Source organism: Hevea brasiliensis, chromosome 15 (genome assembly GCF_030052815.1).
Source record: "Hevea brasiliensis isolate MT/VB/25A 57/8 chromosome 15, ASM3005281v1, whole genome shotgun sequence".
NCBI lineage: Eukaryota > Viridiplantae > Streptophyta > Magnoliopsida > Malpighiales > Euphorbiaceae > Hevea > Hevea brasiliensis.
This window is the reverse complement of record NC_079507.1, coordinates 57,731,536-57,757,950: the sequence shown is the minus strand read 5'-3', so window position 1 is coordinate 57,757,950 and position 26,415 is coordinate 57,731,536. Positions and strand designations below refer to the sequence as shown.

General features: G+C 30.4%; 4 protein-coding genes and 3 non-coding genes across 7 annotated transcripts; 2 read left to right on the top strand and 5 right to left on the bottom strand.

Annotated features, from left to right (window-relative positions):
* The first annotated feature begins 4,148 nt into the window (after positions 1-4,148).
* Positions 4,149-6,536, top strand: LOC110632038 (uncharacterized). The gene is made up of 4 exons (XM_058137113.1): positions 4,149-4,267; positions 4,487-4,610; positions 5,467-5,793; positions 6,159-6,536. Exons 1-4 carry the CDS (start codon positions 4,149-4,151, stop codon positions 6,534-6,536), a joined length of 948 nt encoding a protein of 315 aa, XP_057993096.1.
* A 2,110-nt stretch (positions 6,537-8,646) lies between these two features.
* LOC110633091 (heat stress transcription factor A-8) lies at positions 8,647-12,173 on the top strand. The gene is made up of 2 exons (XM_021781564.2): positions 8,647-9,013; positions 10,997-12,173. The coding sequence occupies exons 1-2, from the start codon at positions 8,795-8,797 to the stop codon at positions 11,795-11,797; spliced, it is 1,020 nt and encodes a 339-aa protein (XP_021637256.2). The 5' UTR covers positions 8,647-8,794; the 3' UTR covers positions 11,798-12,173.
* A 759-nt stretch (positions 12,174-12,932) lies between these two features.
* LOC110633108 (vacuolar iron transporter 1) lies at positions 12,933-16,637 on the bottom strand. The gene is made up of 4 exons (XM_021781584.2): positions 16,187-16,637; positions 15,982-16,067; positions 15,751-15,865; positions 12,933-13,363 (listed from the first exon to the last, which is right to left on the bottom strand). The coding sequence occupies exons 1-4, from the start codon at positions 16,426-16,428 to the stop codon at positions 13,066-13,068; spliced, it is 741 nt and encodes a 246-aa protein (XP_021637276.2). The 5' UTR covers positions 16,429-16,637; the 3' UTR covers positions 12,933-13,065.
* A 6,145-nt stretch (positions 16,638-22,782) lies between these two features.
* On the bottom strand, positions 22,783-25,765 carry LOC110633115 (uncharacterized). The gene is made up of 6 exons (XM_021781597.2): positions 25,597-25,765; positions 24,191-24,246; positions 24,016-24,034; positions 23,500-23,577; positions 23,260-23,364; positions 22,783-23,163 (listed from the first exon to the last, which is right to left on the bottom strand). Exons 2-6 carry the CDS (start codon positions 24,193-24,195, stop codon positions 23,047-23,049), a joined length of 324 nt encoding a protein of 107 aa, XP_021637289.1. The 5' UTR covers positions 24,196-24,246; positions 25,597-25,765; the 3' UTR covers positions 22,783-23,046.
* Positions 24,684-24,766, bottom strand: LOC131174334 (small nucleolar RNA Z159/U59). The gene has a single exon (XR_009144582.1). It is a non-coding gene; the product is annotated as a small nucleolar RNA Z159/U59 (small nucleolar RNA).
* On the bottom strand, positions 25,175-25,245 carry LOC131174335 (small nucleolar RNA Z159/U59). The gene has a single exon (XR_009144583.1). It is a non-coding gene; the product is annotated as a small nucleolar RNA Z159/U59 (small nucleolar RNA).
* Positions 25,384-25,472, bottom strand: LOC131174333 (small nucleolar RNA Z159/U59). Its single transcript, XR_009144581.1, has one exon. It is a non-coding gene; the product is annotated as a small nucleolar RNA Z159/U59 (small nucleolar RNA).
* Positions 25,766-26,415: the final 650 nt, after the last annotated feature.

Below are 26,415 nucleotides of genomic sequence, written 5' to 3'. Positions count from 1 at the left end.
TAGTTCAGCAATCTTATAATTTAAATTATTAAAATTAGGGGGAAATTATAATTTAATTTTTAGATATTGCTATTATTTAATAAGTCAGTTCTGTATTTTAAAAAACTCATTAAAATATTCTTAAATTTCAATTTCCTACTTCACCAAAAGTTCCTAATTCACCAAACACACACATATATAAATATGAATGCTCAATTTGTGTTAATCCAAATATATTATCAACCCTCTATTTTTTTTGTTGCTAATTTATTTTTTAATTTTTAATTATTGTTTCCACTTTTGTTTGAATTTCAGAAAATATATATCATGTCTGTAGATAGTAGTTAGATGTATAAGCGATTAGATGTCAATGGCTTCCTTAATCCTGAATTTGAGGTTGGGGTGGAGTATTTTTTAAATTTTGCCTATGCACAAGTGGATCTTGTCTCCAATGATAAGATTCGTTGTCCTTATTCTAAATGTAAGAACAAGAAATACCTACAAAGAATTGATATCACCTATCACTTGTATAAATTTGGATTTGTTGTGGCATATACTCAGTGGGATGCGCATGGTGAAGGTTTCACATCTGAATTTAATTCTTTACTAACTTCTAGTACTTCGATTGATGATATGACTTAACCAACTGATACAAATAATTATAGAAGTATAGTTATGGAAGCAATGAATTTTGATGAGGATATGGCTGGAGTGAGAAATGGTTTCATGGGCCTTGAACAAGAGGAACCAAATCCAAATGCTTCAAGTTTCTATGGCTTGTTACATGATGCTGATGCTCCCTTATGGGAAGGTTGCAATAATCATACACGCTTATCAGCTGTATCTCAACTATTAAATTGCATGTTAGATTTCCACATTAGTCATAATTGTTTTGACAATTTATTATCAATAATAAAGAGCATGCTACCAGAAGGTAATCTCTTGCCAAGCAACTTCTACAGCACGAAAAAGATGATGTCAACTCAGGGGCTTGGTTATCAAAAAATCGATGTCTGTGTCAACAATTGCATGCTATATTACAAAGAAAACAGTGATGGAACATCATGCAAAACTTGCGGTCACCCTCGGTATAAGCCAAGGAAATCAAGTATGGCTCGACAAAAAAATCTACCATTTAAAGTGTTACGTTACTTGCCTTTGATTCCTAGGCTTCAAAGGTTGTTTATGTCATCTAAAACCGCAGCGCACATCGTATGGCATGCTTTTAACCAACATACCGATGGGACTATGTCACATCCAGTTGATAGTGAGGGATGGAAGCACTTCGATCGCACTTATCCTTTGTTTGCATCTAACCCTAGGAATGTTCGTCTTGGATTATGCACTGATGGATTCAATCCCTTTGGGTAACGTTCTAATCCTTACTCTTGTTGGCCAGTAATAATTGCAGTGTATAACTTACCTCCTTGGATGGCCATGAAAAAACCTTATATGTTCTTGAATAAGGTGATTCCGGGTCCTAAAAGCCCTGGCAAGAGTTTGTATGTGTTCTTGAGGCCTTTGATTGATGAGTTGAAAATGTTATGGACTGAAGGAGTTTTGACTCATGATATTCATACTACGCAGAACTTTCATATGAAAGCAGCACTTTTATGGACAGTAAGCGATTTTCCTGCATATGGTATGTTATCCGGATGAAGCACACATGGAAAATTGGCTTGTCCGTATTGCATGGAAGGTAGTAAAGCTTTTGTTCTTCAACATGGTGGGAAAGCATCATTCTTTGATTATCATCGCCAATTTCTTCCTCTCAACCATCCACACAGAAGACTAAAAGATAAATTCAAAAAAGGTGTCATAGAAAGGAGTCCACCCCCTCCTCGTTTGTTTGGTGATGTTATACAAAATCGGGTAAATTCACTACCTGATATTGTATTTGGGACAACTAGTGGGAAGCAAACAATACCTGGATTTGGTGTACACCATAATTGGGTCAAGAGGAGTATATTTTGGGAGCTTCCATATTGGAATTCAAATTTAATTCGGCATAATTTAGATGTGATGCATATAGAGAAGAATGTGTTTGACAATGTATTCTACATAGTTATGGATGTGAATGGGAAAACTAAGGACAACTCCAAAGTAAGAGAGGACTTAAAAGTTTATTGCAAGTGTCCTGAATTACACTTAGTGCAATATAATGGTAGAGTATAAAAACCTAAAGCCACTTATACTTTGAATAAAGAACAAAAACAAATAATTTGTCAGTGGCTAAAGGATTTGAGATTGCCTGATGGATATGCTTCCAACATCGCACGGGCTGTAAGTGTGGAGGACTGTAAGTTTTTTGGATTGAAAAGTCATGACTGCCACATATTGATGCAAAGATTGATCCCAATCGCATTTCGTGACATATTGCCTAAAGCAGTTTGGGATGCATTAACTGAGCTTAGTCATTTTTTTAGGGACATTACTGCAACTATACTATTTGTGGACAATATTGAGATATTAGAAAAAAACATTATTGAAACAATTTGCAAGTTAGAAAAGATATTTCCACCGGGTTTCTTTAACTCAATGGAGCATTTGCCTATTCATATTGCTTATGAGGCCAAAGTAGGTGGACCAGTGCAATATCGTTGGATGTATCCATTTGAGCGGTAAATATTGCAAAAATGCCTTTTTTTTTATTTATTTCACATATATATTTCTTGATGAAATAACAATCAAATTTGTTAATAATAGGTTCCTTTTTGACTTAAAGAAAAAAGTCCAAAATAAAGCTTCTGTTGAGGGTTCAATTGTCGAGGCATACATTATTGAGGAAATATCAACCTTTTGTTCTCATTACTTTGAGCCACAAATCCCAACAAGATTAAATAAAGTTCCAAGAAATGATGATGGGGGAAACATTGAACCAATGGGGCACATTTCAATTTTCACTCATTCAGGTCGACCTTTTGGTCGAATACCGCATAGAAGGATCATGTCAAATGAGGACTATTCTGCTGCTCATATTTATGTATTGTTGAATTGTCAAGAGATCGAACCATTTATTGAGTAAGTATTCCTAACTAACATGTGTCCTCTTTTTAATTAATGAAATACAACATATAAGTGATCAAATTATTGCGTAGGATGTTTGATGACCATTTACGAGGTATAATACCAGATATCAATAACCAACAATTGGAACAATTGCGGGAACAAGACTTTGCAAATTGGTTCAAAGAATATGTAGAGAAGAATGAAGTTGAAGAGCGCATCTACCAAATAGCTCAAGGCCACGACGTCTGAGTTCAATCATATAAGGGGTACTTTGTGAATGGTTTTAAATTTCATACACATGATTATGGTAGAGATCGAAAAACATTGAATAGTGGTGTTTGAGTGAAAGGAAGTTGTTACAATGAATATGAAAGTTATTATTATGGTTTGTTGAATGAGGTACTACAGTTGGAGTATTTGGGTTTGACACTAATAAAGGGATAAGAGTCCATCCTCAGTACGGGCTTATAGAAATTCATCCCAAATCAAGGCTTGCCTCTAATGATCCATTTATTTTAGCCCATCAAGCTCAGCAAGTGTGTTACACAAAATATCCTACAATTAATAAAACAAGGGGTGATTGGTGTGCAGTATTCAAAACCAAAGCTAGGAGCACATTTAACATTCATAAGGTGGTTGATATAAGTGATAACGGGTTTACTTCTGATGAGGTCGCTTACCAAGAAGATGTTATCTCTCGACCTTTAGAAATTTTACCAACTACTGAACTTGATGATCCATGCTTGCTACTTGATTCAAATCATATAGTAGAGTTAGATGAAAATGAATTGCAACATTTAGTGCAACAGGAGGAGGAGGAGGAAGACGAAGAGGAAGATGAAGATGAAGACAAAGAGGAAAATGAAGACGAAGACGAAAATGAAAACGATAAAGATGATGATAGTGATGATGATTGATTTTCATTATTGTATGGTACAAAAAGGGTAATTTCACTATTTCATACTTAAGTTGTTGTGTAATTTTGTGTTTTATTATTATATGTGATTGTGAAGCTATTATTTTTGCATAGCTTGTAATCCATATGAAATTCTTACATATATGCATTTATTTGCTCTTTGGTACTTATGGATATTGTGCTTTACAGGATGCCTCATAGAATATCATCATCTAGAGGTAGAGGATGAGGTCGACATGACACAATGTCTCAACCCATGCAGTCTTTGAGGGATGAACAAGATGAAGACCAAAGCATAGGACATGAGCCACTACAGTTGCCAGTGGATACTCAAGTTTCACCTACTCTATTACAGTTAGGGGGGCAAGTAGCAGCATCGTCATCATCATTAGTTTGAACTAGAGGTTCGAATTTAGGGCAGCCAACACCAGTAAACCCAACAAATCGACAAATGATAAGATTAAGGGGCCTTGTGTAAGTAACAATATTTAAGACGGTTGAGATAAATTAAACAAAACTTCTACAAAAAAAATTTTCTTATTAAGTGAAGTTTTTTTACTTTAAATATTATTAATGGTGCAGCTTCTTGGATATATCTGTCTTTCGCTCAATAACCAATGACATTAAGATGCACTTTACAGCTCCATGGAAAACTTGGGCAGAAATACCCAACAAGATGAAGGATGAGCTATTTGGAAAATTTCAAGTGAGATACAAATTACCTATTTATATTGAAATTAATTCAATTGAATATGTTGAATTTATATGGTGGGAAGGTTGTGAATTAATGAATGTGGATGATTATTATAGAAGTGGTTTTTCAACAGGTTGTGCTTTTTGTTGTTAGATGTTTGAAAAATAGCCGAAATGCTGCCAAATATTAATGGAAAATACTTGTTATTTTAGGGTATTCATTTGGTTTGGCATGACTTATCTTGGGCAGATATACCAAATAAGATGAAGGATGAGCTATTTGGAAAATTTCAAGTGAGATACAAATTACCTATTTATATTGAAATTAATTCAATTGAATATGTTGAATTTATATGGTGGGAAGGTTGTGAGTTAATGGATGTGGATGATTATTATAGAAGTGGCTTTTCAACAGGTTGTGCCTTTTTGTTGTTAGATGTTTGAAAAACAGCTGAAATGCTACTGGATTTTAATGGAAAATACTTGTTATTTTAGGGTATTCATTTAGTTTGGCATGACTTATCTTGGGCAAAAATACCCAATAAGATGAAGGATGAGCTATTTGGAAAATTTCAAGTGAGATACAAATTACCTATTTATATTGAAATTAATTCAATTGAATATGTTGAATTTATATGGTGGGAAGGTTGTGAATTAATGGATGTGGATGATTATTATAGAAGTGGCTTTTCAACAGGTTGTGTCTTTTTGTTGTTAGATGTTTGAAAAACAGCTGAAATGCTGCCGGATTTTAATGGATAATACTTGTTATTTTAGGGTATTCTTCTAGTTTGACATGACTTATCTATTGGATGATTGAAATATAAATTGTCATATTTATTTATAACATCTAACAATGAAATTTTTAGGGTCGTTACATGTGGGATGAAACTGAAGAGCAGAATGTGCGTCTTGCTTGGGTTAAGCTTGGGAAGGATAGATTTCGTGATATTCTTAACAGAGCTAGGAATGAAATGTTGGTGAAGCACAAGAAAAGTGATATTGCTTATTTGCACAATCTAGGACCAAACTGGATGAAAGCAGAGGTGTGGAATGAGCTTGTTGCTTATTGGAGTTCTCCAGAGTGGCGAAAGAAGTCACAATCTGCTAAGATTAATAGAATGACAGTAAAAGATGGGTCAATTACAAAACATGCTGGTGGTTCAATCAAAATTGAGATTCATGAGGATCGATTGGTATAATTTTTTAATTTAAGTTATTTTTTATTTATAGTTATGCATTTTGTTGGTTGTAAAATTATTTAGTGTGTATTTTGTTGATTACACAATACGATAATTTTTATTTTGTAGACAAAGAAGTTAGGTAGACCACCAAATAAGATTGAAGTATTTTGAGCAATTCACACCAAAAAGGGTGCTGATGGTGTATTCATTGATGGCAAATTACAATGGGTCGATGTAAGTTTCTTTGAAAATATTAATTTTAGCACAATATTTTTCTAATTTAATTTTATTGTCATTAAGTTGTATTAGATTATAATGTAAGGTTATGTGTGTTGGCTATTCATTTAATAAGATATTACTGTATTTCATTTGTTTAGGAAGATTATGCAAGTGCAATTGTGGAGAAATATGGTTCTAATTCTGAAACCCCACCAATATTTGATATGGATAAGTGGATAGAAGTATCTAGAGGCTTTAATAAAGGAAGGGTGTATGGTTTTGGGTCTTCTGTAAAATCTCAAACAAGTGGATCATCTACCTCTCAATCATCCACATCTGCTTATCCTGGGTCATCTTCTCAGCCTGCGATGACACAAGAGAAAATTCAACAACTTATAGATGAAAAAGGATCACGAATGAGGGCAGAGATGATGACTGAAATACTTGACCAGGTGCGAAAGGAGTTAAAGACCACAGGTGGTACTCAGTTTACAACATCTTCACATCCAACCACTTCAGACTCCACAGATCCATAGGATAATCTAGATAATTGACTATGCTATTTATGTTTTCGTTTAAATATATTATTATGTGCGGAATATTAATAGTATTTTTTCTGAATATGATTGTATTTTAACTTACATTTTGTTAATATTAGCTACTTTGTATGAATTATTTTACAACTTTATGAATATATGCATTTTAATTATGTTGATTAGAAAAATCATAATTAATATATTGTATTTATTTATGGATTTTTTATTAATTTATTCTATAGGAATAACAAAATAATTAAAAAATAATAAATTTAATAATAAATAATATTACTCTTTTGACAGATTTACGACGAATTAGCGACGAAATTTTAAAATTATTTAAAATTTTAAAAATTATTTATGCATTATCGATAGACCATATAACTTTAACGATAGATTTAGTGATAAAATTAGACACAGATTTATGACGGATTAGCGACGTCATTTTTCTGATGACACTAGTAACTGAAAATTAAATCAGTTTCATTTATATTAGTGACGACATATTTTGTCGCTAATTCTGTCGCTAAATATTAGCGACAGATAGAATTTTGGTTGCAAAATTTTCTGACGAGTGTTTTAGAGACGAAAACGTATCTATCGTCAATCAGTCGTTAAAATTTTTTGTGACGAAAACTAGCCCATCTGCGACGGATTGGTATATTTTTTTGTTGTGGATGAAATTTTGGTGTTAATTACATGAAGCATACTTCATTAGCTTACAAAGGCTCAAAGAGGCCATGGAAGAGCTTGTTGATAGCAACTCACCTAAGGTTGAATGTGAGAATAACTTAAAAATAAATTGTGTAACTTCAATTATATAAAAAAAATATTGATGTATTTTTTTTTTTTTATAAATATAACACAAACACACACGGGTCAACGAAACTTTATAAAGTTTCTATTCTTTATGCTAGTTCTGATTATGATGCATCCGTTGGATGTTGTAATAAATGAACCCTTGCTGGCCGTTGGATTGCATGTTATAAAATCCATATAGAGAAAGCTTCTACACTCACCTTTATTCCTTTATTCCATAATCTTTATCTTCTTGACAAGAGGGGATTAGTATTCAATTCAAATGAAAAAACTGAAAGAATAGAATAATTTTATTTTATTTTTATTTAGTTTTTACTATATTTGATTTGATTTTTATTTATATATTTCATCTATTTAACTTGGTTCAATTTTAAAAAATAAAAAATAAAAAATCGAGCTGACATCATGAAATATTGTCGTTTTGAAATATATTTTAGAATTATTTAATATTTTTTCCCTACTCTTTTTTTTTGTTTATATATTTTGATCTATTCAATTTGATTTATTTTTTAAAAATAAAAAATAGAAAACCAAGTCGACATCATGAAACATTGTTGTTTTAAAGTATATTAAAGGAATTATAGTTAAAATTTTAAATAAATAAGACTTTGAAAAAAAATGATAAAAAAGGAGAAGAATTAAGGAGAGTTTTTTTTTTTTTTTAATAATTCACTATGATTGGAATTTAAACTTAAGATTTCATTGTCTAAAATGATTTCAACATCATGTGTGTCCTTTATAAAAAAATGATTGTAAGGCCAAAGCCCATCTCACCCAATCCTATAATATTTTGGATTGGACATAGACCTTCTTCTGTGACGTTTTCTTGCCACCTGTGGCATGGGCCATACACTTCTCAGCCCATCTTCTATTGTCAAAACATCCTTAAGTTAGGTCTATTTGGTATGGATTATTTATTTTTAATTTGTGGTTTTTTTAATTATTAAATAAATTTTTTTATTTGGTATGGATTTTATTTATTTTTAATTTATTGTTTTTGTTATTTAATTATTAAGTAAATTTATGTGATTTCTATAATTTTAAAAATGAATTATTATAATTATTAATAAAATAATTTTATTTTATAAAAAATAAAATTACCATAAAAATTTTTAAAATGTCCAGATAATGTTCTTGTAAATATCTCACTGCACGAATCGCACAAAGCCCAACCGCAGAGTGCATAATGAAAAATCTTCCATTCTCTACGCGGTTAAAAACCCAACAGTCAAAAAGGTGGCAAGAGCCAATGGCTGATTACACCAGTACAATTCATCAAATTCCCGTTATACCCTTCTCTAGTTCTCTTTCTCCGCTTCATGTATGTATATCCTATGATTGCTTGACTCCAAAGACTTTGCAAGGGTACACCCCATTTTCTGTTTCTTTCTGCCTCAGAATTCTCTTGATTTTGTGGGTTCTGTAACCATCATTAACACATGGTGAAATCAGGAGATGGTGGGTCTCTATCAGTGGCTCCTTTTCTTAAAAAATGCTACGATATGGTAGATGATGAGTCCACAAATTCGATTATTTCATGGAGCCAAAATAATGATAGCTTCATTATATGGGATATAACTGAATTTTCTATTCAATTGCTGCCCAAGTACTTCAAGCACAGCAATTCTTCTAGCTTTATCAGGCAGCTTAATATCTATGTGAGTTTTCCTTTTCTAATAATCTCTATTTGCTTTAGTGGGTAGATAAATTTCGTTTTGTATGATTTTAAGTTGCTTTAGCGTGTTCTAGTTGTGTGGTCTGGTGTTGATTTATGGGTTTTTGATTAATTTATATGTGGGTGTTTTAAATTGCGTAAATTAAGACTGTACCTGTCAAAATTTTATTGAAAAATAGAATCTACAAGTATCTAACTTGCTCATTTTCGTTGTTGAAGTTCTTTTTTATCAAAATTAAAGTCAGCAGATAATTGATTTTTTTTCGCAAATTTTCAGTGAAGAAGTGTTGCATTGATATTGATCTCTAGTGGTTTTATAAGTATGTTCACTGTCTATTTATAATATGCAAGGGATAAAGTCTATCTTGGCTTCTTTTCTGGATATAAAAGTATGCATCTGTTTTCTAATTAGTAACGGCATGGAATGAGTGGACTATTTCTGAGCAAATTGGTGAGGAGAATTATGTTATCTGGGGATGCTAGATACAAACTAAAGGTTGAATCCTCCTCTGCAAATGATAGGTTGCTAATTTCTCATCAATGTTGCATTTTAATGATGGAGTCAAAAATATGGAAGATGTACTTATCCACTCTTGCTTTGAACATTATAGAAATGTATTGAGAACTTACACATGGCTTTCAAACACTGGTATTGTTGTTGTTGATGACAGCAGAGAGTACAGAGGTATTGTGTTTTAGTTGTTCTTATGTTTTGGGAACTTAAGGTGAATAGCATGGTTCATGAATTTTGAGCAAGTGCCCTTTGTCAGCATTTAGAATCATCTTCTTAAAGCATTTCCCTTAATATTGTGGGAAGGATCAGCGAGGGATACCTTTCCAACCATCCAACACCCATTTGATTAAGGAATCAATTTGTGGGAGGCCTTAACTGTTGGATACTTGGATTAACAAAGATCTACCGATTGCTTGTTGTTTGCCTTCTGCTTAGAAAGTCTGCTACTTCAAATTATAGCCTTTGCTTATTGTTTTGATATGTAGCTTATGCTGTGAATCCACAAGATTTTGTTTGCTTAATAAATGTTTTATGATCAATGTTGTGATAATTTTTGTTTCTTTTTTCTTTTATTTTGCTTTTTTGGAGTCCTGGCTGAAACCAGGCTGGCTAGGATGAAATAAGCAAATAGTGACAATAGCTAAATCAGTGTTGGCTAGAATCATGATGCGGAGCCACCTACTTATGTTTACAAGTTACAATCATTCTGGGGGCATTGTTTACTGTGAAGACTGATGTTTTTCAATTGTTATTTCTATGGAATTTCTCATGTTAGTTCATTAAGAGTTTGTTTGGTAAATATATTTGCTTAAAACAACAATTAACCTAATTGAAAATTTTCTCCTCAAATTATCCTAATTGAACCTCTTAGATTTTCTTCTCTAATTAATGTTACTTTGTGAAATTTAATTTTTACTGGGTATCAGGGTTTACAAGCTTTGCTTTGACTTTATTCGGTTTTTAGTTTTGGGATTGGGGAAGTTCTTGGTTTGAATTTTTCTGTCTGAAGGAAGGAAAGTTTTGGGATTATATAAGATGCAATACAGATTTTGTTCTACAATTATGTTCTTTTAACATGACAATGATTTGGGATTATAAAAAATTTAATTTGGGGTTTGTCCTGCTAAAATATAGCCAGTGCATTCGCTCTTGACCTTCGGTTTCAGGTTCTTGTTTTCATTTGAACATATGAGAATTATGGCTCTTTATGCCGATACTTATCTGTAAAATTTTTTGCTAGAGTAATTTCATGGCCTCTCAAAGCTTATAAACTTCTTAAGTGAAGGAAAATTTATCTAATTCCTAAAGTTTTCACTACTTGTACCATATGCCATTTGCAGATGTATTTGATTGATCATAATATGTTGCCATGTGGGCCATGTGCGACTGCTAACTGCGAAAATTGAAATAATATTATGGTAGTAAAGATTTAGTAACTATAAACATTTTCAGGGCTTCAGGAAAATTGATACAGATCGCTGGGAGTTTGCAAATGATGGATTTATCAGAAATCAAAAACAATTGTTAAAGAACATCTCCAGAAGAAAACATTCTCAATTCACTGTCAATCAAAAAGAATTGCAGCAGCAGGATAGCTCAGTTGAGCCTTTTGGCAAAACTGAAAATGAGGGGCTATGGAAGAAAATTGAGAATCTGAAGACTGACAAAAATGCACTGATGCAGGAGTTGATTAATCTTAGGCAGCACCAGGAAAATGCAGATAATAACTTACTCCTCTTGAGAGATAAAGTTCAAGGAATGGAAAAAAATCAGCAGCAGATGCTGTCATTTTTAGTTATGGTAATGCAATGTCCAGGATTTCTGGTTCAGTTGCTTCACCCCAAAGAGAACAACTGGCGGATGGCTGAACCAGGAAGCATAGTGGAACAAGGTGCAGATGAAGAACAATTAGCTTCTGATGGGATGATAATAAGGTACCAGCCACCACAAATGAATGAGATGCCTACACCTATGGTTTCAGAAAAACCAGAAGAATCTAACACTTTTTCTGATGGGAAAGATTCTTTCTTGAGTCCTGATTTTATGAAATTGCTTATGGATGAAAATTCATCTTTGTTTGAAAATCATGCCCCATTTATTCCACCGGAATTATATGATGATGGTGCATGGGAAAAGCTTTTTTTAGCCAGTCCTTTCTTACAGAATGTTGATGATACCAAACAAGACACGGAAAGGACTACTGATACTGAAAATGAAATTGGAACAGCAGTGCATGGAACCCAGGTTGAGTAGATGGTGAGATCAGGAAATTCTGGATTTCTAACAGAAGAAATAGATAAATCTAAGAGCTTGGAGTACAAATCACTGGCTCATGGGCCTCATTCAGAGAAGTCTGAGAACTTGGAAATTCGAACCTAGCAAATGGCTCTTTTGGCATCAGAAATCAACCAAAAACGTGGATTATACTAGAACAATACCTAGAAAATTGTTATATAGATAAATTATGTAGTCTTCTGCATGGGCAAATTCTGACAAAACAATGTAAGTTGGTTCTCTTCTTCTTTCCAACCTATCAAAGGACATTATAAGTTATTTGATAGTTATGATGGGGCCAACTTATTTATTTGTTACCTTAATGCAAACGAAAGTAATTGGGGTTATTTTTTTTGATGGTGGCAAGTAGATTTATGTATGCTTGTTTTTGTTTGTTTCACGGCAGATTTTGGTATAGCTGCATGATCTTTTCACTGCACTTGGTGGAAGAGATGGCAGTAGAGTTTTGTTTCATGAAAATGAAAATATTTTACTGTTGAAATCTATATGAATCCGTAGTTGTTATTGTTCAATGAAACAAAATTTATTTGCATGTTCAACTCTGCCTTAGTTGCATAAATGCTGCAGTCTTACATGGTATAGTAAAATATTATCAGTAGTTGGTACATCTCTCTCTCTCTCTCTCTCAACCTTTTGTTTGGGCACGTAAAAGTGGTAGGGGCATGTATAGTCCTGTTTGGTGTTTGCCATAGTTGAGCAATCCTTGGGATAAAATTTGTGCTCATATAATTAGTGTATATTTTATTGAACTAGGTAAAGGGTCACCCAGATGGACATTGAAAAATATGCTCAACTAGCAAACTGAATCTTTGAAGATTTCAAATCTTCAATAGCTCAATTTTTATGAGTTTCTATTTGAATTTTTATTGCAGTCGGGTTGTATGCTTAATTAGTTTCTGTGCACCCTAAAGATTTGAATTCTTTCATAGCTCAAAGTTTTATCGCATTCATTTCTATTAACTGCGATTAAATGGAATGTTAAATCAGTGGTCTTGCATTACATCCAGATGGCATGCTAATTAGTTTATATGCACTAAATCCCCTTATATGGTGCTAGCCTAAATTCTTGGCTGAACCTAAGAATCCTTGAAAATTCCACAATTTTGAAGTAAATAGTATGATCAAACAAATATCCAAAAGCAGTACAATTATCTAGCACAGCTGTCATTACACGCTAAGCAAGTTGAAACTCATAAAATCCTTCTAATATACAATTACCGGCAGGATCATGCTTGGACAGCCTTAGCCATGCCAAATGCAGCAGCAGATGCAATGGCGCCAATAAGGGCAGTTTGCAAGGCGCTTCTGAAGGGTTTGTTACCTGTGAAATACCCCTTTCCATAGCCAAAGATCAACAGCGCAATTAAGGTTAAGATGACTGATGCAACCATAGCATCTTGAGCTCTTGGAATGAACATGTAGGGAATGAGAGGCACTAAACCACCCAAAATGTAAGCGATGGCAATAGTTAGGGCACTCTGTAGTGCTCTTCTGGGATCTGGCTTCTCCAACCCCAGTTCAAACCTGCATGCATATAATAAGATAACCTTCATTTGATTGATGGTTCTTTTAAAACTTTTAAGGTCAATAACAACTGTTTGTGTTTTGTCATGATGTTACACGGTTTTAGCATATTTCCCAATTCATTTTCATTGTTTACGGGGTCAAGAATTCCAATCGTTCTTGTGTCTCACCGACAGAGAAAACAATCTCCTCACGTGGGTGACCTCTTCGCAATCTGGGCAACAATGCCCCTGCCAACTTGAACAGCCATAGCCATTAACCACTAGGGAGAACGTATTAAGTAGCCCATTTGACTAAAAGGAAGCCTCATTTAGTCATTTACAGTAGAGTTGTGCACAGTTTTTGAGTTTTTGAACCAAAATGAAGAATTATATTGGACCATATTAGAATAGAAAAAAATTAATTTTGTTTTATTTTTTTATTAAGAATCAAATTAAAATTATATCGAAATCAAATCGAAGAATCAATTTTATATAATTTTTTTTAAATTATATATATATATATATATATATATATATATATATATAATTTAATATTATTTTCTATTTGTTAACTTTTTTAAATAAGATGTTAATTATATATATTTTTAAAGTTAATTAAGAAATAGGCAAAAGATAATATAAAATTCCTATTAAATAATATATTTTTATATTAATATTATTATTTTAATATTAATATTTTTTTATTATTGTTTTCATATTAAAAATTTAATATTGTATTTTCTATTTTAAAATAAATACCAGAATGTTATAATTTTAAGTGTAAAATTTAATATTTGAAATGAAATTAGAATTAAAATTGAAATTAAAAAAAATAGAAACTAAAATTGGAATTACACTAAAATTATTTAGAACCGAATTAGAATTGAAATCAAAATTTAATTCTAAGTTTGATTCCTAAAATTCAAAGGAAGGTTAGGTTCCAGTTCTGATTCTTAGCTAAAATTTTAATGAAGCGGAACTGAACATGCTTAATATGCATCGCTCATGATTAAATGTGAATAGAGAAATAAACCAAGTATCTATATTAAATATGTTGGTTTAAAAGAAAAATTACTATTTAATTTATATATTTTAATAAAATTAACTATTTATTTCTACATTTTAAAAAATACATTATTTAATTTATTTTTATTAAATTATTTAGTCCTTAAGTTAAATTTTTTTGTTAATCAATACCAGTCAAACTATTATTTAGTCTTTCTATTTTAATGAAATTAATTAGTTGATATCTATATTTTGAAAAATACTACTATTTAGTATTTCCATTTTAGTTAAACTAATCAGTTAGTTTTTATATTTTAAAAAACATATTCCTATATGAAAAATAAAAATTTTGTCGTGTAGAAAATAAAAATGATAATTTATATATATTTTTTTTAAAATTTTTCAAATATAATTTGATTAAATTCCCTTACATTATTTTTGTCTTTTTTTTTATTAGGAATCACTTTTCTTAAATTATTGCCTTAATTACTTATTATTTTTTAATAAAAAAATACAAAAATAATGCTTAGGGAATCAAATGAAAATACTTAAATAATGTAAAAAATATATATAAATTCAAATTTAATCTTATATAATAAAATTTTTATTTTTATTTAAAAATATATTTTTTAAAATATATAAATAAATTAATTAATTTTACTAAATAGAGACTAAATAATAATATCTTTTAAAACACTAAAACTAATTAATTAATTTATTAAAATAAAAAAAATTAAATAATAATTTGATTAAATAGAAATTCATTAACTAATAAAAAAAATAACAATGTAACAGAGTAAAAATATAAGACTAAATTATATTTTTTAAAAAATAAAAAAAATAAAATAATTAAGTTGGTATCATCACGTGAGACTAAAAACAAATCTTGAGTCCCAAGTGCAATTTGCATATCCCGAACATGATCTGGAGTATCGACCACTTCGGTTTGTCTTCACTTGAAAACAGAGTGTTTCTAATACCTTTAAAGAGTGAAATGAGATTTTTATATCAAAAATATTTGCCGTAGTAAATTAGTATGATGAATAATATGTAATGATGATAAAAAGTGAATGATAAATATAGAGGGTTGAATAAAACACATGAAAAATTTTATAATTTATTTTAAAATACATAAAAGTAAAAAACAAATAATACAGAAAATTAGTGAAAAATTCCTATAACTCATTGCTGAGTTACTATACCTAAATAAATATACTTTCAAAGTAGTGCTTGTGGAAATAATTTTGTTAGGATGGAAAATCAAATAGTGCCAACCTTGAAAAGATCTTGTTTCAAATCAATAAATAAAATGAATCTTCACATATGTTTAAATAACTGTACAAGTAAATTTTAAAAGAATTGGCAAATCTACAGAGGAAAGCAGTAGGTAGAAAGACTTACTTCATCATGAAATCGAGCCATGCTTGAGGCTTCTTCCTAAGTGCATTAACCACAGGCCCATATTCATGTGGCTCTATTCCATACTCTGCTAGTATCTCTGCCACTTCAGCTGCCTCTGCTCTCCAAACAATTCTCTTCCGTTAAACACATATTTATTCCTTGAACTTCTACATATTCGTAAAAATGTTTTAGAATCAGTAGAAAATTTTTCAAAAGTTTTGATCAGAGAACCTGTATCAGGAACAGTGACGATCTCTTCTTCTTCTCTTTTTAGCTCCCTTGCGTAGTGATCTGCCTCGCTTTTGGCCGCAAGGTACCTGCACAGATGCCGAAGGACTAGAAATCAAAGCTTTTCATTCCAAGTCTAACTCTCTTTTTTTTCGAATGGAAAATTTTCGGGAAAAAGATAAAAATGGAGAAAAAGGTTTAACAGTACCCTCCAAGTCCCATGGAGATAGCACCGGCAGCGACTTCGGCGACGCCAGCGGTGAGGACAATGGAAGAAGTGGCATTGGCGCCGGATAAACCAGCAGCGAGGGCGAAAGGCACGGTGAGACCGTCGGATACTCCGATGATGATGTCGCGAACAATCTCACCGGCGGTGAAGTGGCGCTCCTTGTGCTGGCTGAGCAGGCTCTGCTTCTCGTGGTCTAAGTTTCCTAGGGTTGGTGCAGCCATTAAAATCAACAATTTAGGGCTTTCCGCTAGCAAGTATGGGGTAATGGAGAACGGTGACCTACTTGTTGTATGCGAGCCAGGAGCGTTCAGCTGAATTATAATGATGAGTTGTTCGTCTGTTTGTAAATAAAGGTGTGATTTTGTTTTCTTCTTGTGGGTTGTAGCGTGGCGGCTCAGATTCCGTTGAAGGAACCCGTGTAATGTGTGGCATATACTGCTTGCAAATGGATTTTAGCTGCAAATAACGTACATTTCCAGTGATATTATAATTGATAACGTTTTAGTATAATTAATTTTGGAATTTTTTTTTATTCTATCTTAATAAAACTATTATTTAGTTTTTTATTTTAAAAAATAATTACTTAATTTCTTTTATTTTTTTAATTTTTTTTATCAAATTTAAATTAAAATTTTAATTAATTAATATATTTAAATTATAAAAAATGATCATTGCAATATTAAATAGTTTGAAATTTAGAAAATAAATGGATTATATAGTTATATTTTTATGTATTGAATAAAATTTAAATTAATATTTAAAATGATTAAAGTAAAAAATAATTAACATATTTTTAAAAATAAAAAGTTAAGTAGTTAATTTTATTAAAATATGTAGATTAAATAATATTTTTTCCTTAAAATTTGAAGTAGTATCTCTTGATTTGATTTTTTTTTTTGTCACAATTTATATTTATGTATTTATATAAAGTAAATAGAGTTTTCTTTAGTAATGTCATATAGAATTTTAAATTCATACCAACTTGATTAAATGTTTTCAACTTAAATTTAATATTAATTGTAGTCAATTAAATTAAATTATAATTGTTCATTAATTTAAATATAGCATTTAGACTATTAATTTTTCTACAACAGTGTGTAAAAGTAAAAATTTTTATATTTCCTATTAGTAATATATAATTCTTATTTAATTTTTATTTAATTATCTAATTATAATCAGAATTTTACTCTTAACTAACTTACCTTTTATATCTTTCCTATGGTTCTAATATATAATTGCTATTTAATTTTAATTTAAATTTTTAATTATAATACAAAATTTACTCCTCAATTAATTTGATTTCCTACATTCAAATAATAAAAAATTATTATTACAAAATTAATTACCATTTGAGTTTCTCTATTAATTAATTTAATTTGAATATTTTTGACCTGTTTTAATAGGATTTTCTCCTACTTCAATTTGGGCATAATTATAGCAAATTATTAATTAATAAAAAAAAATTTCAATTATTTTCATACGTAAATTAATAAAAGAAATAATATCTTGTTATATTTATTTTAGATTACATAGTTTAACGCTAATAGTATTTTGTTGAAATTAATAACATTATTAATTTAATACATATAATAAAAATTTATCTTTTTCAGTAAAATTGTTGATGAATTTCACATTAAAAAAAAATAATTCTATTCTTCCATTTAAATCAAAAAGACCCATAAGAATTAATCTAAAACAAATTGAAAAATGTAGTTGTTTGACAAGAAATTGGCCGGGTTGTTTTTCTTTTATCACCATGGATATCAAAATGTCACCATAGATTCTTGTCACCGAGTCTTTACTTTCTTGAAAGCAATCTTCTTTGGCTTGTCCACGAGATTATAAGAAATTTATCGAGATATCCCATAATGAAGATCAAAACGATGTCAATGACAAAAAATGCATTAATATTATCACAAGTGAAAGAGGATTGATTGGCCTCTTGCACTCTATTTAGTATGATTGTGCAGTTTTCGATTTAAATCGAAATATTAAACTGAATCATTTTCATTAACTTTAATTTGGAAAAGTGGTTTAATTATCCTTATCATAATTAATTATTAGATAAGTTGATGGAGATATTATTGTCAATAAAGATCATGTTGGTGGTGTCAACTTTTATTGGGAAAGGAGTAAACAAGGAAAGAAAATTATAATGAGGAAAAGGGGGAAAAAAATCATCTAAATTCAGTATTTGGAATAATCTACACATTCACACCTTTGATGATTCCTTTCCGATTGAGAGGACAAAAATGGGTTGAATCCAACTCCTTTGTGCAATTCTAAGTCAATTTAGTTGTTGAGATGCAAATGTTCATCATGCCATGCCCCATAGTTAGCTTGTCTAGGGAATCATCAATTGGTAGAGCCCTTTTAACTATGATAAGATTTTTTTTTAGACTTTAATTAAACTAAAACTCATTAATTATAATAAAATATTATTATTTTAAAAATATTTAAATCCATTTGAGAAAAATAAAAAAAATAAAAAAAAAAAGAAAAGTGGGGAGAGGACAATTATAGCAACATACTGTAATTGGAAGAAGGAAATGTAGTGGGTGGACGCCAGTGCGCAGTTGGGTTAATTTTTTATTGGCTTGCAGCTGCAAAGGCGTGTGGAGGATGCGCGCTTCTTCTTTTTTTTAATTTTTTAAATCGTTTTTTATATCTATTATGTTTGGGTCAATGCACCAAAGCCAGTTTGCCTCCCATGGTGCAAATTTTTAGGCACAAGGGCTTCAAGATGCGTGTTAGGCCTTACATATTAGGACTATTCGGTGCATAATAATAATAATAATAATAATAAACTCACTTGCCAATTGGCAATAAAAAAAATTAAAAGTATACTTTATTATTGTATTATAGTGCTTTTGGTATTTTGAATTTATACTTTATTTTGTTGCAAATGAAGATATGTATTTTTACGTTATTAATTCTATAAAAATAAAATACTAACAGTGTTCAGTAAAATTAACATGCTTATGTTAATTCCATTGCCCGCATGGTGTTAATAAGTTATATTGACGTTAACTTTATTATTAATGTGGCGTTAATATGGCATGTTGATGTCAATTTCATTATTGATGTAAGGCTATATTAACGACATATCAATAATTTTTATGCTGATTGTTATGTTTTCCTTAAATGTAAAGAGTTAAAAGTACATATCTTGAATTGCCTAAAAAAAGTTTAAAACGTGAAAGTATAATAATTTTAAAAATATATGAAAAAAAATTAGAAAAGAGAAGGAGGCATGAGAGAGAGAGAGATGGAGAGAGACACAAATAGAAGGGAGAAAGGTATGAGAAAGAAAGACAAAATAGGAAAAATATGGAGAGAGACACACACAGTGAGAGAGAGGGAGAGAGATGGAGAGAGGTAAGAAAGAGTCTCTCTCTCTCTCCACATTTCTCCCATTATGTTTCTCTCCCTCTCATATGCCTCTCTCTCTTTCCTAAATTTTCTTTTATCTCTCTCCCTTTTCTTCTCTCCCCACTATTTTCTAATTTTTTTCTATGTACTTTCAAAATTTTATGCTTTTAATATTGAGGTCTTGAACTTTCTTATTTGAAAAGTAATGACACGTGCTTTTAACCTTTTACGTTTAAGGACAACATGACAAGTGACATAAAATCACTGGCATTCCACGTCAACAATGGAGATGAAATCAGCATGCCACACCAGTCATACTTAATTGTCCATACGATGCTAACGACTCAAAAGTATATATCTTTCTTTGCAACAAAACAAAGTATATAAGCCTTGAATGTTAAAAGCACTATAATACAAAGTAATAAAATGTACTTTCCTCTTAAAAAAAAAAATAAAACGCTTGTATCTTATAAGCATCTTACCATTGATTATTGTGTAAAAATATTCAAATTCATTTATTATATATATCAATCCCCGCTATAGAAATTTTTTAAAAATTGTGACTGCCATTCTACGTCAACATCTTGTGGCTATTGCGATGAGTTTTCTTTATTTTTTTTTATTGGAATTAGTTTGAATGATATATTTATTTTTTTGAAATCAAGAACTTGAGATTAATTTTAAGAAACTAAAACATGATTTTTTTTTTTACTTCGTTAAAATAACATATTGAGCTCACACATATAATAATTTTGTGAATTTATTTTTATATATATTTTATTAAATTAATAAATAAGTGTGTATCTTGTAGAGCATTAAATACTATGACACAAAAATATTATAAATTAGTTGTAAAAGGATGAGAAGGAAAAATAACTAACTAATATGTTTTTTATAAAAATAGGATGATTGAGCAATTAATTTTATTAAAATATATAAAGTAAATAGTGATTTTTTTCACAATTAAATATTGATGATAAGTTATTAAAAGACTAAAAATTAATTATTAAATATATCATTTCAAAAGTTAATTCATAAATTGAATATATTAAAATTTTAAATTAACTGACCGGGTTGGTGTTGATGCTAACTCGGATGCAATTGCAATTTTTGAAGCAGGAGTAGGTGAGTCATTCCAAGGCCAAACCGTGTGCTTTCATTGACAAATTGACACGTGCCTTTGATCGACCGTATACATGATCGAACGTTAAGATGTAAATGAGTTAAAGCCCCTTTTGATAGTGATACTTCACTCGATCCAACTCCTTTGCCTAATAAATTAAATTTTGAGCTTATTTTTATATTTATTTAATAAATGAGTTCAACATGAATTTTTTTTAATATTCAATTGGTTAAGCTCATAATCAGACTCATTTATATTTTATTTTGTTATATATATATGGCTAAATATATATAAGTTAATTATTAATTTATAAATATATATAATTATAAAATCAAAAGAATAATTAAAAAAATATAATATATAATTTATAACTATTATAATTTAATTAATGGTTCTTTCAAAAAAAATTTTAACTAATGGTAACATTATAATTATTAATTTAATTATATTAAATGAATTTTAATAATAATTAATAAAAAATTTATAACCTTCAATAATTTAACTAAATAATATTGATGAGTAAAACTCTAACTCCTAAAAAAATTGAATTGTGAGTCAAACTTAAACAGTTAAATGTAAATCAAATAACTAAATACAAATCAAACTTAATAATGAAAGAGTAGAGAGTATTTGATTTGATTATTTATTTTTAATTTTTAATTTAAAATATATAATTTAAATTTATAAATTAAATTAAAAATAAGTATTTAATTATTTGATTAAATTATTTAAAAATAACTTTTAAATAATTTAAATATTTAATTAAAAAGTATTTAAAAGTAATTTAATTTGTTAAAATTATCATAAAAGATATATACAACTCAACTCAACTAAGTTTTTATCTTAAGAATTTAGGATCGACTATATGAATTCTCTTTTTCTATTTTAAACGATTTTGGGTTAAATCCTCAGAAATATATAATATTTATAGGTCATGTTGTACTACTCTCATCTAGGTCAGTTTAGGCCTACTCCTTCTTTTCTTTCTATCTTCTACTTGTCTAACTGGAGCCTCCGTATATCTACGCTTCACATGACCAAACAACCTCAATTTCCCTTTTCTCAACTTACCCTTAATTGGCACCACTCATACATTTTCTCTAATACTCTCATTACGGATTTTATATAGTCTAGTATGACTAGACATCCACCTTAACATTCTCATTTCTTCGTATATCTATGCTTCACATAACCAAACAACCTCAATATCCCTTTTTTCAACTTACCCTTAATTAACACCACTCATACATTTTCTCTAATACTCTTATTACGGATTTTATATAGTCTAGTATGACTAGACATCCACCTTAACATTCTCATTTCCACAACTCTTATCTTAGACACATACGACTTCTTCAGTACCCAACACTCACTATCATATCCGCAACTCTTATCTTAAGTGCCCAACACTCACTACTATATAACATGACCGATCATATGATTGCATAGTAAAATTTTCCTTTTAACTTATTGAGAATCTTGCGGTCACATAGAACTCCTGTAGCACTTCTCTACTTCAACCATTTAGCTTTAATCCTATGACTAACATCCTCCTCACATCCCTCATCTTATTTATTTTTAATAATTTTTTTAACTTATAAGGCAAAACAAACGTTAATCTACGCAATAACTTATTACTTATAAGTAAACATAACTGATTTATAAGGCAAACCAAACATCTTCTAAATCATCTTTGAATCGAGCTCCAAATCAATAAAAATCTAAGGATCCAATTTAAGCTTTTTAAAACTCTCTAAATCTTCCATGGGAGAGATTACTTGGCTATAGTGGAGATTTGCTCCGACCCTTCCATATGCGTTTGTATGACTTTTAACATGATCACAACATAGATATAAGAAGCACCTTTGATGATAGAAAACAAAAGAGATCCCAAGACATCTTGCTAGCAGCGCTTGAAACGGCAGCAAGCACATCCTTCTACTAAAATATCAGGCGGAGAAGAAGACTTCTGTCAGGCTTAACATTTATTTATTGGATCTAAATATACCTTGGGTCCGTCCTACACATCAAAGCCTACTGGATTAAAATAGATTCACCGGACACTTCGATAGGGACAAGAAAATGAACAGGTACAATGTCATTAACAATGGAATCGCAACTTAACAAGGGGCCGTATCATTAAGAGGCTAAAAGTTAGCTACACTTCCTACACAAGGAGCAACTCAATTTGGTTTTACAGCTAATATGAAATTCTGATGTGGAGTCTGAAAGGCTGCATAAATCAGGTTTTAATGTGCCGATAATAGCAGCCAATTCCCATTCCAGATACAGTAATATACTTGACCCAGCCACAAGATCCATTGATTTCAAAAGCAGCTCTCCATCACTTGGGATTCCTAAGAACAATGATTACAGAGTCTCCACGCAGAAACATCTTACTAATGAATCTGTCCTTGTTCACTGGCATGGCCTTTTTCTTGCCTTTCCCTGTCTTAGGTACCTAAAAAAAATGCATTTTACTACCAATAAGAAAGAAAGGGCATTGTTTAAATATAGATACAACCATAAATAGGAATTAGTCTTAAATAGAGCCAACCTCAGTCCACATCTCCCTGACATTTTCAAGAACCATGTTGCAATGCCGATCAAAGGCTCTAACGCGACCAAGAAGTTTTTTGTTGTTCCGACAATTAATGAGCACCTATTTAGTGTGGGAAGGCAAATCAAATTCAAATGAGACACCCTGAGGTTAAACTGGTTCAAACAGAAGGCATCTCCTAACATGGTAGTCCAAACTCCAAAGTCAAGGATTGGAAACTATAAAACTTAACATTACCTGTGTGTTATTTTTGACACTCATCATAAGTACTGAAAGGGGTCCAGTGTTAAACTCCTCCTCCTCGTTCTTGCTAACCTGAAGCAATTAGCACAGATAAGCATAAGAGAAATGATTTGGTGCTATCTGGCCTATAACACAAGAACAAGATTGTTGATGGAATCTATAATCTTACAAGATAAAAGATTACTCAAGTTATAAATTTTATAATATAGTTAGTTTCATTACAAACTAAGCTCTGTGTGTGTGAATAACAAAACAGTAGCTTATTAAAAGTTCCCATGAAATGTACTACAAAGAGTAAAAATAATTTTGTAGCATGAGAATTATTCATAACTACCACACAAAAATTAATAACCAGCACTAGCAAATAATTTCTTGGGGAACCTAAAAATGTGGTACAGAAAACCTAGCAGCTATGGTCACATTAAGAAAAGTATACTCAATCAAAAATTAAAATAAGAAAAAATAAAAATAGTAGCAGACAGATGATATAAGGGAGGAAAAATATCTTACCTCTTCCTCCATTGGTCGGCTAAGAGAGAAGAAAAATGGTAAGAACAAAAAACAAAACAAATGATAGTTAGCAAGTAAGCAAAATAAAATAAAATAAAATAAAAACTCAACTAGAAATTCTAAAATAGAAAACCTGAGATAGTTGAATAAAGATGAAAGAAAGATCAACCAATACCTCATCTTGAAAGGAATTTGCACTTTTTAAGATTGTGTTCAACAAATACCCCAGCACTAAGCCAAAAGAATAAATAAAACAATTAATTAGGGAGGAAACAAATTTACGATAAAAATGACACATGCATCAAGCAGGGAAAAAGGATCATCATTCTATAAGAACCCAGGTTTCATTTCACAAGAAAAAGAAAAATTAATGTCCGATAAAACAAACATAATGAGGTATCATAAATCCGCAATTTGAAAAGGCAAAAGAAAGATGGTAATGTACCAGGGCTAGTCATCAAGGGAAAAGGTAATATCAAATCTACTATTGTACAGGCTTAAGAATCAATTGAAAAATAATTTTGGCATTTTTTGGACAACAAATTAGTAAGGAGTTCTTCATTCCAACTTTTGAAAACTGATTGGCATATTTCTTCTTACTTTGCAAGTAAAACAATGCAAATTGAAAATAACAAATAACCAGATCAGACATTGAAGATCTTCTTTAAAACTCTTCAGCTCAGGTCTCCACAATTTTTCAGCATTATAAGCTCAGGAGAACGAAAGTTTATAAAACCACATCTTTAGAGAGGAAAAAAGATCTTCAATGTCTAAAACAACAATAAATGAAACAACAAGAAAATAAAAACTGTACTATATAATTTTGAGATTTAAAATTGAAATTTCTTAGACAAAAATATGCAATTCAAAGTAGAAGAATTCAAGTCCTCAAACAATGGAGGAGGACAGTTACTAGACATAATGATATATAAAATCAATCAAACCAACACTACGAAAGCTCAAAAGTTAGTTTTGCTTCAAAACACGAACCTAAGACACAGGCATTATCTTCAATTGCCAAATTGATAAACCCTCATCAAATCTTCAAAAGGATTAAACTCTTACTAAAAAAGTACTAAAAAAGATCAATTATGAGCTAAAAATGAACTAAAAGGAAAGGTTCAATAGTCCAGAATTTCAATAAAGAAATCAGAATCAAGCCTCTTCAGTTCAGGTCTCCAGAAAGTTTCCGCATGGAACATCAGTATTCTACTAATCATCCTCAGAGGCAACATAAAGATCATTTACTACTGGTTTTAAGCATTTTAAGTTATAATTATCAGACCACTTACAACCCAGTTAATGGCAAGCCAAGAGGAAAGAAAAAAAAATCCCAAATACAAAAAATATATAAAACCCTAAAAAGATGTCTCTTCAGTTCGGGTCTCCATATGAATTCCACATGGGTAATTTCTCAGAAGAACGAAAGTTTTAAGCTAAACATCATCATTAGAGACATTCAGTACTATTATGGATTTAAACAATACCATTATCAAAACTTAAATCATAATCATATGTTCCCATCACTAAAACAAGAGCACTGATCAAAAGATAGGGGCAAGATAGCTGAAACAAGCATACCTTACGACGGGTGAGCAAAGGCTTAGTCGCTCAGAATTCAGATCCAACGATACAGCACTAGAAGGCACTTTTATAGTGCGACTTGGTAAGTATGGTGGTCAGTGCACTGCAAAACCCTAGCCTCCGCCTTGTATATTTTCATGGGTGAAGGTATTATCATCGAAGCCCTTGTGTATTGGGTTTGGGCTCAGTTTCACCTAGCCCACTTTTTTTCATTACTTCTTGAATGATATTCAATACTTTTTACAGGAAAGTTGGTATCTGTAATAGTTTAGACACGTGCGAGCTGGCTAGGGCTGTGCATTGTTGCTAAGGTTATATCAAAATTATATATTTTTTTTTGTTAAAATCAATATTCAAACTAAAATCGAAATCAAAATTGAAATTAAAATAAAATTAAAACTCTATTTGGTTCAATTTTATAGTAAAATTCATTTGATTTGTAAATGATAGAATTCATTTATGAATGAATTTTTTATTTGGTACATTTTATATTAAATATGTAACTCATTTCAAATGAAATAAATTTTGTATTTAGAATAAAGAAAATAAAATAATATATAATAAGAGAATAATTTTATCACTTGAAATTTATATGATTTTAAGTTTAGAATTCATTAGCAAATTCTATCAATTTTGATATGATTTGATTTAGTTATAATAAATTCCATAGAATTGATTATTAAGAATTCCAAATGAATTTTCATTTAAACCAAACACTAAATAAAACTAGAATCATTTAGAGCTGAACGAGATTGAAATTTGATTTTAAGTTTAGTTCCTAAAGATCAAAGAATCAAAACTTTGATTTCAATTTTA